The 13,989-nt window shown below is 43.6% G+C and overlaps 1 protein-coding gene across 3 annotated transcripts in view; it reads left to right on the forward strand.

Moving 5' to 3' along the window:
• The first annotated feature begins 6,961 nt into the window (after positions 1 to 6,961).
• LOC108792575 (regulator of G-protein signaling 8-like) overlaps positions 6,962 to 13,989 on the forward strand; it is a 39,678-nt gene continuing 32,650 nt past the window's right edge. For all 3 annotated transcript variants that reach the window (XM_018563378.1, XM_018563381.1, XM_018563379.1), the window contains exon 1: positions 6,962 to 7,293. In XM_018563378.1, coding sequence (XP_018418880.1) covers positions 7,001 to 7,293 — 293 coding nt within the window. In that variant the 5' untranslated portion in view covers positions 6,962 to 7,000. The remainder of the gene's footprint in view (positions 7,294 to 13,989) is intronic.

Consider the following 13,989-nt stretch of genomic DNA (forward strand, 5'->3'; position numbering starts at 1 on the left):
CTCAGTATACCGCGAGCTACAGCTCGCGGTATACTGAGACGCCGGAGCGGATCCCGACATCGATGTCGAGATCCGCCCAGCTGCGTGGGTGACAGCTGGCTCTGCCTATCTAGAGGCAGAGCCAGCTGTACCCGCCCCCCTCCCCCATCCGTATCGTCAGTCAGCGCTGGCGGATCGGCGCGGGGAGGGGGGAATCCAGCCCCTCCCCTGTCATGGCAGAGAGCCGTGACAGGATTGAGAGGTGAGCGAACGCCGGTATATGTTCGCTCACTTCTCGATCTACTGAGCCGACCTGTGACAGTCTCATTGTCACAGGTCGGCTAGAATTATGAGGTGAGTCAAAAGCACTCACCTCATAGTTCTCCTTTAAAAGCCCTCCATGACTTCCAGTGATTAGCCCTTTGGCTTCTAAACTGTCTCTTTTGTTTACACCCTGTCAGAATTTTGTATCCAGGTGCTTATGCTTTGAGTCCAATCGATACTTTTTGCTACATTGTCCAAGCCCTGGTGAAGGGGATTATTGTCCCCTACAAAACGTGTTGACTGACTTTTGTTTTCCTGTCATTACTTGTTATATTATGTCCTATTGACACCATACAGAAAGTGAGGTAACATTTCCCTAAATGGACACACGGACAGCAAAATGAAAACCTGTTGGAGGCTCTCACTCTGCCCCACTCCAACCAAAACTACATTTTAAGAAGATATTAGACATTGTTGGTCAGTTCACACCTATCATTGTTTAATTAAGATATACTGTATATGCATATATGATATGCAGTACATATACAGTGTATATATTCCTAATGAACAAAAATGTCCACTTAGAATTATTAACTAGTTGACCACTTCTATTCCTCTGATCTGATTTCTACAACATATACAATCAGGTAGTTGATCAATAAGCAAACAATTGGTCTTTCATGCCTGTGTATGGTTACTTTTCCTTCTGAACAGAGAATCAGGGTTTCGGTACATGTTGTTCACTGTAGGACTGCAAGGAAAGTCATATTTACCAGGGAACAAGATATACTGAAGGTTATAGGATGTATGTCGGGTTGGCACTGCTAGACAATACACTCTAAAACTGCATTCCATACAGCATGCTATATAAAATATCAAAGGAAGGTGCTTGTAGTGCTTGCAGTGACAGCAATGGATGACACCGTACATGACAAATCACAAATGGAAGAAAGGTCACCAGCACTCTGTGATGAATACATCATTGTATATGTATATACACAGTGTCCCATAGGTCAAAATAGCCAACATTTTGGGACCACACGGGGTCCCTGCCTCAAGGTAACACAGTGACAACCTGATGGCTACTAGTCACAAAATAAATAATTGAGGCTGCTTTTGCTGATCCCACCTTCAGAAATGCTGGCTGCTTGGCTACCCTCCTTACCATCCTATCTTGATTTGTATTGTGATTGTAATGTTTTCCTTATATTGTAAAGCGCTGCGCTGCTGTGGTATCTGGTGTCAAGCCGTCAGTAGCAGATCCTTTAACTCCTGTGTGTTGCGAGGTGGGACCAGACTTGTTTTTCCAGCACACCACACAGATGCTTGATTTAAATTGAGATCCTGAAAATTTGGAGGCCAGGTCAATTTGTTGTTGTGTTCCTCAAACCATTCTTGAATGATTTTTGCAGTGTAGCAGGGTGCATTATCCTGCTGAAAGAGACCACTGCCATTAGGGAATACAGTTTCTATGAAGATTGTACTTGGTCAGCAAAAAAGCTTAGGTAGGTGGTACGTTTCAAAGAAACATCTACATTATTGGCAGGACCAAAGGATTCCCAGCAAAACATTGCCCAAAGCATCACACTGCACTGCAATTCACTTCACCTCTCAGTGGTCATAATGTTATGGCTGGTTGGTTTATTTACTTATTTGTGTCAGTGAGTTAGAAAGTACTGAAGGCAGAAGGTCTGTATAAACACCTGTATTTTCAGACGGTAAGTAATGAAAGTCCCCTTTGCCTCTCATGGTGCCTCTTGGTTTGGGATCTCAAAGATTCTACTTTATGTTCAGTGTACGGTGTTGTTTTAGTGCTAGCACTAGCAGTCATATCGGGGATTTCCACTGACATCAAACTCTTGGGTTGTTTATTGTGCCGTCGATTCTGACTGGAAGCTTCTGTACACGGCCAAACATTTTTGTGAGCCTGAACATTGCCTTCCAATGTTTGTTGTGGCACCCATAGCAACTAGCACCGGGCCTCTGGTTTAGTGACGCTAGGATTGACGCCAGAGGCACTTTTTAGCACTGAAAGTGCAGCAGAAAGGGCACAACAGCAAGCCAAGAAACCCAAGTAGTTGCTTTAGGAACTGCAGGTATAATAACTACTGTAATCAAATATAATATTCAACTCAGTTCATAGAATTTCTCCCAAGATGAGTCTTTCTCCGGTTTCACCTAATAGTCAGAATCTCATCAATTCATTACCAGCTTTACAGCAAGGTGCACTTGGATGGGCTTAAAACAGAAAAACGTTTCCCAGCACCCTCGCCAGTCAGCATGCTAAAAAACTTGTCTCACCGCTAAGGTTAAAAACAGAGGTCTAGATATCCGTCTTCGGCAGAAAATGTGAAAGCCGCACAGCCGCGCCAAGGCATCTCTATATAGTGCGGTCCTAAATCTAAACTATGAGAGTCTCCATCTTGGAGCAAATGTGGAGACTCTCATAATTTAGAGTTAGGAACGCACTATATAGAGGTGCCTTGGCGCGTGAGTGTGCTGGGAAACCTTTTGCTGTTGTACAGTACACAAAACAATACACATAGCGACACTCAAAACAGGCAGTATCTGGAGAGTATCATGAGATGTCATTGGTTATCTATACCCATTTAAATGGTGATGATACATTATATACACTTCAATAACAATACCATTGTTCAAAAACAATAACGTGAATGGATCTAGCTCCAGTACAAATAGAGGGAGCAATACGAAGGCTTTGCTGGAACAATACAGAATCATCTTTATACTGCTAGAGATCAATAGACGTATACTGGGGTATGGGATTCAGGGTACCTTAGGATAATGTACAACAGATTATTTCAACATCCTTTACTCTTAATAAAAGTGCTAAGTTTCAAAAAATAACTTTTTCCATCGTAGTGAATTCTTTTGATCTCATTGATGGCAACCCTAGATGGTCTTCTGCAGTGGTGGGAATCCAATGCATGGTGAGAATACCTCCCAGTTGCACTAATTTGTTTAGTATCAGGTAACACATCTCTCCAGGTAGCAGATAAATACACAATTGAAATTCTATAGTTATTAGTTCTAAATGTAAGCGTATCTAAACCCAAAACACAAAATATAGAAATTGCAGCAGATGTGGCGGCTGCATCGGTTTCCAGGCTTCTTCCATTATTTTCATCTGTTTATCCTAACAGTAAAACACCCCTGCTAGGGTGGCCATACTTAGTCACTCCACTGTACCTATGAAGGGGTGATTTATAAACCATCCGCATAGCTGTTTGATACACAAATGGTTTATAAATCAATTGCTGCGCATTAAGCCCACTAGGTGGAGACAGTTTATAAATCACCCCTATAATCACTCACCACCACTGCACCAACATACACTTAGTCCCGGTTCACACCATCACGTTCTATGAACATGCCACAAATTTGGGCAAAAAAGTGCGCTTTGCTACGCTTTCATGAAATGCGCACAAAACGCACAGCTCGCTTGCAGTGCCATTGCCAGTCACTGCAGTGACATGCACTTATTCCCTTGCCACCACTGCAGTGACATGCCCTTATTCACTTGCCACGACTGCAGGGACATGCACTTATTCACTTGCCACCACTGCAGTGGCATACACTTATTCACTCACTACCACTGCAGTGACATGCACAACTCTGCCCCTGACTATATCTCAAACCTTGTCTCAAAGTATCACCCTAACCAATCCCTCCACTCTTCCAAAGACCTCCTGCTTTCCAGCTCCCTCGTCAACTCCTTCCATGCTTGCCTCCAGGACATCTCTAGAGTCTCTCCCATCCTCTGGAACTCTTTACCCCAACATGTCCGTCTATCTCCTGCTCTAACTGCCTTTAAGCAATCAATTAAGACTCATCTCTTCAGGGAAGCCTATCCCACCTCAAACTAACCACTGAACCATCACATTCTCAAACAATTCATCCCCACACAGCTACCTCCTCATGTACCTCATGTATCACTTGCCCCTCCCTTTTAGATTGTAAGCCCTCACGGGCGGGGCCCTCCTTACCATCTTGTCTTGAATTGTATTGTAACTGTAATGTCTTCCTTATATTGTAAAGCGCTGCGCAAACTGTTGGCGCTATAGAAATCCTGTATGATAATAATATACTCGCCACCACTGCAGTGACATGCACTTATTCACTTGCCACCACTGCAGTGATATGCACTTATTCACTTGCCACCACTGCAGTGACATGCACTTATTCACTTGCCACCACTGCAGTGAAATGTACTTATTCCCTCACCTTTTAGAGAAAGATGATAAAATAGTGACAGACCTTTCATTAACCAGTTGAAAAGACTGTTCAGAACTTTTGCTGTGTAAACTATCATTAGTGTGTTCATGCCTACTCACTTATCCTATAGAAATACCCAGGGACCCCAAAATCCAGTCACTCTAGGTTGAAGTTTAGTCTTGCCTCCTCTTCCTTGCCATGCCTGATGAGTGTCAGTCAATGTATTGGGCAGCCAGAGAAACCAAGTACCAATTTTATAGTGGAATGTGCTACTTCCATATTTCAGTACCTTGGTTTTAGGGATCTTGGGTTTCTCTAGAAGTCAATGCTGGCCATACACATTACAATTCAATTGTACAAACTCTGTACAATGTCATTCAGATTTTCCAAAACCATAAAAAATAGGGACCTAACTAATCAATCCATTCAATTTGTATCTAATTAGGCAGATCCTTGACCCATATAGTTGTTTCATAGATCTAAAGGAGATTGTACCATTAGATCACAACATGTATGTTCAGATGTACCCAGAAGATGTGCAGGCACCTTGAAGGCCAATCTGGGTGGTTGGACTATTATACCGGTGGTACTTTACATAGCACAAGGTAAGTAGAGGGCCTTTCGAAAGCCATGAACCCTGGGCTACCACCTAGATCTTCCCAGTATTATACGCCTCTTTTATGTGGCCAATATGGAAGTAATTTTTACGAGAGACTTCAACAATGGCTTTGTAAATTACATAACTGTAACAACGCTGTGCAAATAAACAGTTTACCGTGTACAGGACAGTAGGATACTTGGTACTGTGTGTAATAAAAACAATATTAATCATCGTTATCAAGATAATGATCATAATTTCCTGTAAGGAGACTATAAGAATATTGAATCCTTTCAGTGAGGATTTTTTTATTTGGCACCTTTTCTTTATTCATTCATGATTGTGTGTCCAGTTTTAGAGTCAATACTATTGTGGAGACACTAGTCTACATTTGTAGTCATTGTGACTGTGAAGGTTTGGCAGACTCTGATACAATAAAGATTGTGCAATCCGGCCATTGCAAAGTTCCAAAGAAAAAACGACTTTATTTTGTAATCTTTCTATACCTGTAACACCCATCTAAAACAGCAGACCCATGTGTACAATGTTGGCACCTGTCCATGCCATTACGTTTTCTATGTAGTGACTTTTCTATGTAGAAGGTCTTGGATTTGGGGATCTCAGAAAGTCAGATACTGTATGTAAATCTTTTGCAGACCATAAACAACACAGATGGATTGATGTGTCATATTAAGAGAGTTACCCTATTCACACCTGAGCATTTTGGAGCTCGAATGCCTAGCATCCTCCTTTCACACCTCTCTGATACACCATTGCAGAGCTGTTGCAGGGTGCATTGCGGTAGAGCAGACCATTCACTTGCCTACCACAGCTAAATCACACTAAAAGAAGTGCAATCACCTTTATTTAAAATAACACTACATCAGATGGCAACAGGCTACCATGTGATGTGGTGTGATACAACGCACATGCGATGGCCAGGTGCATTGGGGTGACATTATTTATTAACACTAACATTGCAACATGTGATGCAGGATCACTTGCAGCATTGCATGTGATACCACAGCACATGTTGCAATGCTAGGTGTGTTGGGATGCCATTAAGAAAACAATTGCACTACAGTGCACTTAACATTGCAACATGCGATGTGGGATAGAGTGCAGCATCGCAAGTGCTCCCAAGTTGCAAAGATGTGAACAGAGCCTAATTGCTACCATGCTCAATAAGGGGAATCCCATTGTTTCCAATGACCCCTGTTCACATTTGAGCATTCCGTCACCTGTAGTAAAACACCTGTAGCCCGAAAAAGTACATGAGCTTCTTTTGGAATAGAGTGGTGCATATTGAGCCCAATAGACTTTAGTGGGTGTGCGTAAAAAACTTGTGGAAAACAGCATACATTTTTCTTGCATTTGCGTGCCCAGAAATGAGCTTTTCATTGGCTAAAAATAATAATTTTAAAAAAACACTCAAATCTGAAACACGCACAAAAACACCCATACAAATGCTCAAAAAAAAAAACAACACACCCAACAGTGCAAAGAGCAAAGCTGAAATGCAATACCCAAATAAGAATTTTGTTTTATATGAATCATCAGCAGGATCTGCCCTTCATTGGCCAGTATTATTCTCATGATCTGTTTCATGTGTGCAGCATAGGTGGAGTAATATTCTGTTCTACATTTTGGCCTCAGTATTAAACATATATACACTGGATGAAATTTTTTTTACTGTGCATGCCCATAAGTGGGCCTGAGATGGTTAATAAGTGATCCTCAGCACTGAGCCCTGATATCCATCATCCACTGCAGAGGATGGGGCTGAGCACATACAGTTAATATGGGTTTTGGAGGAGGAGAGGTTATGCCTGGATCAGCCATCATGTGACTATTAGTGTTTTGGTACCCATGCAGTCAGGATAGTTCTCCTCAGCATCAGTGAATGCATGGAATGGCAGGTGTATGGGAGTAGATGCAAGCAGCTCCCCCAACACATGTGTTACATTGCCTGACCAGACGCCTAGGGGGGGATTAAGAGGGCTGAAACTGAGCTGTCACACAAACGAGGACAGGAGGCTTGGTGTAGGGGGGATTATTTATCAGGCGGGGGTCTGTCCTCTCTGGATAATGCATCAAAGTACAAAGCTCCGTTCTCTCAGCCTGAGCTGTCCGACACGCACCACAGATGAAATGGATGCTGCTTTGGGGGGTCAAGAAACAGAAAAACCGCCCCGGCCATGTGGGTCTAACCTGGGGTAAGATTCACCGTTTTCAAGAGCCCCCACTCATTTTCTTTGTCCTGTGTGGTCCTATCCCTCACCCTGTAGCTGTGATTCACATACATCCTCCACCCCGTCACATTCTCCATTATGCCATAACTCCCAGATTTGTATTAAAAAGCATGAGGAGGTAGCAATCAACTCAAGCTATGTGTGTGACAAAAGCATTGCTAGTTAATGTTATACAGGACGGGCAGATTCATGAAAAGCTTAACGGGCTCCGATTTTTCTGCATCCTGCAGAGAAGGTGAAAATTTTCATCTCATGCTGTGAGCAAAATGTGACTCCTTTAACCGTTCCTGTAACACATTAGGCAGCTGGCATCCATTGTTATTTCTTTCATATGTCCTAATCCTTGCTAGAGCAAATACATTCCCTTTGAAAGGGGACTCAGATGAGCTGTGTAAACAACGACAGCCATATGACCTGTTTTACAAAGGCGGAATCAGGCAGTGGAATATGTCACCGAGCTGGGAAGAGCTTGTTCTCAAACAATGCTTCTATCAAAGGATGCTCTGCAACATTCCCTCCTTGAGTCTTGACATTATCATGTTGCAGTTGTCTAAATTGACCTGGAACAAAAAGTGTAACAGATGAATGCAGCCATTTGTGTTAGTAGAAGTGATGATAGTAGGGTCTGGAGACTTGATTTCATTTGCAAAAAAACCCGATCTTTGATCCAGACTTGGAAATTAAGAGGACATTGATTAGGCACAGGAGACAATAGAGGTCTCTTGTGAATGCCGGAGAGGCACTTGCTGCAGCACCAGCAAAGTAGAAGCAATTGATTGAGGCTTTGCTAGTCCTGCACAATATAAATACTTTACATGTCTCCCACAAGGATTGAGCTGATGTTGATGTACTGAAGCTTTGACAGGCGAATGCATTTTTTTGCATTTGTTTGTCTACTGCAGTTATGTTTATATTCATCACAGATCACCTGATAGAGATGCATTTTTTGATTTTATCTTTGAATTCTGAACATCCATTGAAAACATGCTAAAAAAAGAAGACATAGTCAGCTTGTGGTAAATTTAGCTCTGAACTGTGATTTTGCTTTTAGCATCTTGCATCATACTGAAGATATGATCTGCATTTAATGGACATGGTCTTTTACAGGGAAGAAATTGTTATTTTCATACCTCCCAACTTTCTCTCAGTTGGAGGGACTGTTCCTCATTTGGTACCAAATAAAATGTCTCTGACCCTCTTAGTTCCGCAGTTGTCCCTATTTTTGGTCTGATGTTCAGATATCTATAAAAATGTTCTATTTAACTACCAAAAGTGTTATTCTGCACTAAAACCTTCTACTTATCTCTTAATAATCGTGTGTGCTATTTTTAAAAGCCAATAATTTAACCAATCATTTTAGGCATATAAATTCTTAATGGTCTGCATAAGTGGGGCTGTGACAGCGGTGTGCTCATTGCCTAGGTACATTGTGCTGGAAGGTGTCCATCTTTCTCATCTCAGAAAGTTGGGAGGTATGTGTTTCAGATGTCAACTCTAGTTTAGGAATTGACATCTGAGAGGGATTGTTCAGAATCATGTGATGAAGAAAGTTTGAGAATATAGACGATAAAGTAATCTTTTTCTGTAATGATGTCATTAGATAACTATAGGCATTATATGGTGGCCATGTGTGTATGCTGACTTGTGTTGCACAAAAATACAGGTCTATGCAGTGGGTGTACATCCCGAATGCTATTCTTATCTTGCAGGAGCAATAATGTACTGGATGAAAAAACTCAACTAGAGAGTTTGGCATTGTACTGGAGATTCATTGTCCAGCAGAGGTCTGAAGCTGGCCACAGGCATACCGACCATTGCTTGATACTAATATATATCAAGTTTGAGTAACAATCATCTATGTAGCTGTGTCCACCAAGTATTTTCTTCAACAATTGCTGTGTGAAGCACTGCCAAATTGATTAAAGAAGAAAATAAATATTTCAACTGCCTAAGTAGACAAGAAGGGCTAGACAAACTCCCTTCAGACATAAAGCTAGTCATTGAGATAGAATGGCGGTCAGAAGTGAAGCCATAAATCAACCACCATACAAACTATGGGTGTGCATTCTTGTATTGCCCCAGCAGTGACGTTTTAGAACAGTCCAGAGAATAGGCATGGCTGTACCTTGGGATAAACTTTAAAAGCTGAAAAACTAAATTGTCAACTTTTTGCGGAAATGTATTGCCTTGCACTGATTACCATTACCAGGCATGATGGTGATGGCCTACCTCAGGTGAAATCTCTGGGTTCCTTAAACCCAACTCATGACAGAAATAAAATGTGACAGAAATATTTACTATTCTATACGAGACTACAAAACATTAAGCTAAATTTGGGCTTTAAATTGAATCAGTCAGCCATTTAAAACTTTAAAAGTAAATGTTCTGTATAAGAGCAAATACTAATTAGTGCCTGTTATTTATATTGTTAGCCAGGAAAGCTGCCTATGTGCTCCTCTTTCTGGTTTTATTTTGTTACTAAGAGCTTTTTCCCTGCATTTATCTCTAACTCTGTCTACCCATGTGACAGGTGCTTCCGTATAGCAGAGGTTAAAAGGTAACAGGTTACACAGCTTCACCTTTCAGCCTTCTTTTATCTGAGAATTATCAGCAGTTACAACAACAGAGAATTATTCTCTACAATTCACCTCTGTACAAACAAGCACATACAACACAAATGGCAATGCAGTACAAGTATGCAGTGCTTACATGACTAAGGTAGCTCAGAGGTCCCACTTTAACTGCCAACCACCCCCCTTTACCTTCGATTCCCCATCCCCTTCCTTTCAATTAACAGACTACACCAGGGCTGGAGTATAAATGGCCACAGCAGCCTTTCATTACAAAACTTTATAAATAACTATTCTAAATAACAACAAAACCACAATAACCGTACAGTAGGAATTGCAAGGTTTCAAGGTCCTTGAAGGCACTATAACTATCCAAAAACAGACCAGTGTCTGCGGGCACCTTTCTTAAACCGGAATGACCCCAGCCGCCATACACCGCATCGGGGACGTAATTATATTGCCCACAGACACACCATGGTCCCTATTACCAGGTCATAACGTTTGACCTTACCACAACAGAAGGCCACCCACACCACCGATGGGTCCCCCCGTCAAATTATCTAACCCAGACAAATGCCTTCAAGGATCCAAACCGCCATAGTGCTGCGACAAACCTCAACACCATCAAAACCATACCAGGGCGGGTTGGGTGGCAAGTTCGTTCCTTCTTCTGGTCACGCTGGCTCCTGGAACTCCTCCTTCCCGGATACTCTCCGAAGCCCCATCTGTAAAGCCTTCTCCTCCAGTCCCTTTCTCTCCTAGTTCCCATTCCCATCCTTGTCATGTTGGCCTTTTGCTTATTGCACTTCGTTCCATAGCTCCCGGCCTATCTTACAGGAGGTTGCATGATGCATGCCTCCTTAAGCCCAACTGCTGTGGGCTTAAGGGTGCTCTCTGCTGTGTGATAATCTATGTACCAGACTAGGACCCTGAAAATGTGGTCAGGGACTGCTCTTCCCCTCCCAGATAAGACTGAGCAGGAGTCTAAACTGTCCCTCCTAGTTAGGAACATGTGCTTGGCTATAGGTTTAATTTTTCCTTACAGACAGTTTCCTGTCCCTGCCTTGTACCTTCCACACTGCAAGGGCACCTCAGTGACTCAGAAGGAGCTACATATTGCCCCTCTGTGTCCAAGTTGTCTGCCCAAATCTCACAAGGCCTCTGTGTCAACCCTAGACACATGCTCCCCCAAGATGGCACCCGTAGCCTATAGCAGAGGACATGTTGTTCCTATGCTGGGCTTCCTCTATCATCAATAGTAAACAGTAGTTGCTCTGCCACTGCCAGCCAAGCAAGAAAGTGACTGAGCGATCACTGAATTACTTGCAGCACTGCCAGCCTAATGGAGTATAATCACCACCCTTCAAGCGCCAACTGATTTCTCCTGCCTACACCCACCATCCCTCCTATGTCTAATGAAAGAGTCTTTATTGACTACTGAGACAATCTCATTAGGCAAGGAATTGGCAAGTAGGCAGGGCTTTTTCTTAAATTGTGAGAAGTCACAACTTTAGTTATAAAGTGAAACCAGGATCAGAGGGGCCCACAAAATAACAAAAATGGCTTGTTTGCTTTGTGGATGATCCGGATTTACTTATACGTCACATGTTTACTAGAGTGCTGCAGCATTTAGTTATGACTTGTAGAGCCATTACTGACTGCAGATCATCACTGCAAACCTGTGGATTTGTATGTAGACTTTTAAGTTTTTATACAGCTTCTGTGTTGGAAATGCCATTAAGATGTCCCACATAACATGTGACGCAGAGGGTGCAACAAAAATCCTGATCACTCTAGTTAATGGAAAGAGATTATTAGATTTGAGGGGAGAAGCTGTGAAATCACAAATCTCCTTCTGCCACCAGGACCCTTATCTGTGGCCATCTGTGCATCGAGCAGGCAAGGACAGGACAGGACAAGATAGCAGTGTTACTGGAGATATTTCGCTTATCGAAAGCTTGATATAGTCTACAGTTTTTGGTTTACGTCATTCCTACATTTCAGCAGTATAAAAAGCTTCTGAACAATCCCTTTATATAGCTCTTCTGTAATATTAATAAAATAGATAATCCAGCTTTGCCTAAATTCTTTCATGGTGTATGTTAAATTACAACCACCACTCTCAACTACACATATTAGCCAGCTGGAGGACAATGTTAGCTACTACTGAAGTCTCCATGGAATCATTCAGCTGTAGTCCTGTTTTTTTCATATCATCAATCTCATCCAATTTACTTTAATCCCTTTAAGGGAGCCTTAGTATGTGCAGGCAGCTGAGAATGGCAAATTGTGGGTGTGGCAAAAATGCAGTGGGAAAATGTAAAACTCAAGGCTATGTATAGAGTGCAGGCATCAGAAGTATGTAATGTACATAGTGCAGGGGTCAGGTGTAACACAGAGTACAGAGGTCAGGAGTAAATAATGCAGCAGTCAGGCATAAGGAACTCAGAGTTCAGGGTTTAGGAGTAATGCCGAAGTCAGGAGTAATGTAGAGTTCAGAGGTCAGGAGTATAGAATGCAAAGTTCACAGGTAAGGAGTAAGTAAGGCAGAGATCAGAGGTATATAATGGCGAGTTCAGCAGTAAAAAGAGTAGAGTTCAGAGGTCAGGAGTATGAGATGTAGAGTTCAGCAGTAAATGATGCAGAACTCAGAGGTCAGGAATATGTAATGCAGAGTTCAGCAGTAAAGAGTAACACACAGTGCAGTGGTCAGGAGTATGCACACATATCTGCACCGTAGGCATCAGAAAACTGCCAGCTAGCACCCTTGTACAGCCTGCTGCCCCCCTAGCACGGATCCCTGGCATTGACCCCCCTCCCCCCCCATTGACCTGCTGCTCTTCCACCCCCACTTCCTGTCCACAGATATCTGCAACACATGTCAGCCTGGGCTCACCAGATCCTTTGATCGATGCTTCAACAGGTGTCGCTAGTAGGGCAGGACCTTAGTCACACACGCTGCTGATTCATGCTGGCCCCTGACCAGTGGCGTATCCACCGCAAGGCAAACAAGACATTTGTCTTGGGCGGCACATTTCAGGGGTGTAGCAAAATGCGACCCCCAAAACCCTAATTCACCTGAGAGAGCTTCCGGGTGGAGGAGGCGGGGCTGGAGGTGTGGCGGAGGAGGGGCCAAGGCGGGACTGGGATGGGGCCGAGTGAGATGCAGCCTGGCCAGCTGAGCTGTGGGTGGCTCGAGGCTGCCCATACCCCACCACCTGATGGTGGGATGACCCGGAGGTAGGCAGGGAGACTTCAGGTAAGAGGTGCAGCACATGTGTGCAGGGGAAGGGACCCTGCACAGCCCACCATAGATCCTGGTGTGCTGTGCAGGGTCTGTGGTGGGCTGTGCAGAGTTTGTGGTGGGCTGTGCAGGGTCTCAGGTGGGCTGTGCAGGGTCTATGGTGGGCTGTGCGGGGTCTTTTGTGGGTTCTGTGAGGTTTCATGTGGGCTATGCAGGGTCTATGGTGAGCTTTGTGGGGTCTATGGTGGACTCTACAAGGTCTCAGGTGGGCTATTTGGGGTCTATGGTGCTATACGAGGTCTTTGGTGGGCTCTGTGGGGTTTCAGGTGGACTATGCGGGATCTGTGGTGGGCTATGCGGGGTCTGTGGTGGGCTCTGCAAGGTCTAAGTTAGATTATGCGGGGTCTATGGTGGGCTCTGCGGGGTCTGTGGTGGGCGCTGCAGGGTCTCAGGTGGGTTCTGCAGGTCTATGGTAGGCTCACAAGAGATCCTTTACAGCCCACCCCTGAGACCCCAGCTTCCCTGCTACGCTACTAACGCAACCTGTCAGAAGCTGGATACAGCATGCAGGCTGTGTCTAGCGACTGACAGATTACGCAAAATGTCTTAAACGGGAAGGGGTAGGGCAAATTTAGATTGGGGGGTGCTCAAATGTAGTGTTGCTTAGGACAGCACAAAACCTAAATACACCACTGCTCCTGACTCTCTTGTTACCGAGGTCCAGTTTTATTGCTGATAGCTGCTTTAATCGGGAGCCAGTGGCACTGTTGGCTGAGAGCAGGATGGCGGCCTGAAGGGTACAGTTTTCCTCAGCATAGAGGTGATCTGTGCTGTGGAATACACTTA

This window comes from Nanorana parkeri, unplaced genomic scaffold (genome assembly GCF_000935625.1).
Source record: "Nanorana parkeri isolate BGI_ZX_2015 unplaced genomic scaffold, ASM93562v1 scaffold660, whole genome shotgun sequence".
NCBI lineage: Eukaryota > Metazoa > Chordata > Amphibia > Anura > Dicroglossidae > Nanorana > Nanorana parkeri.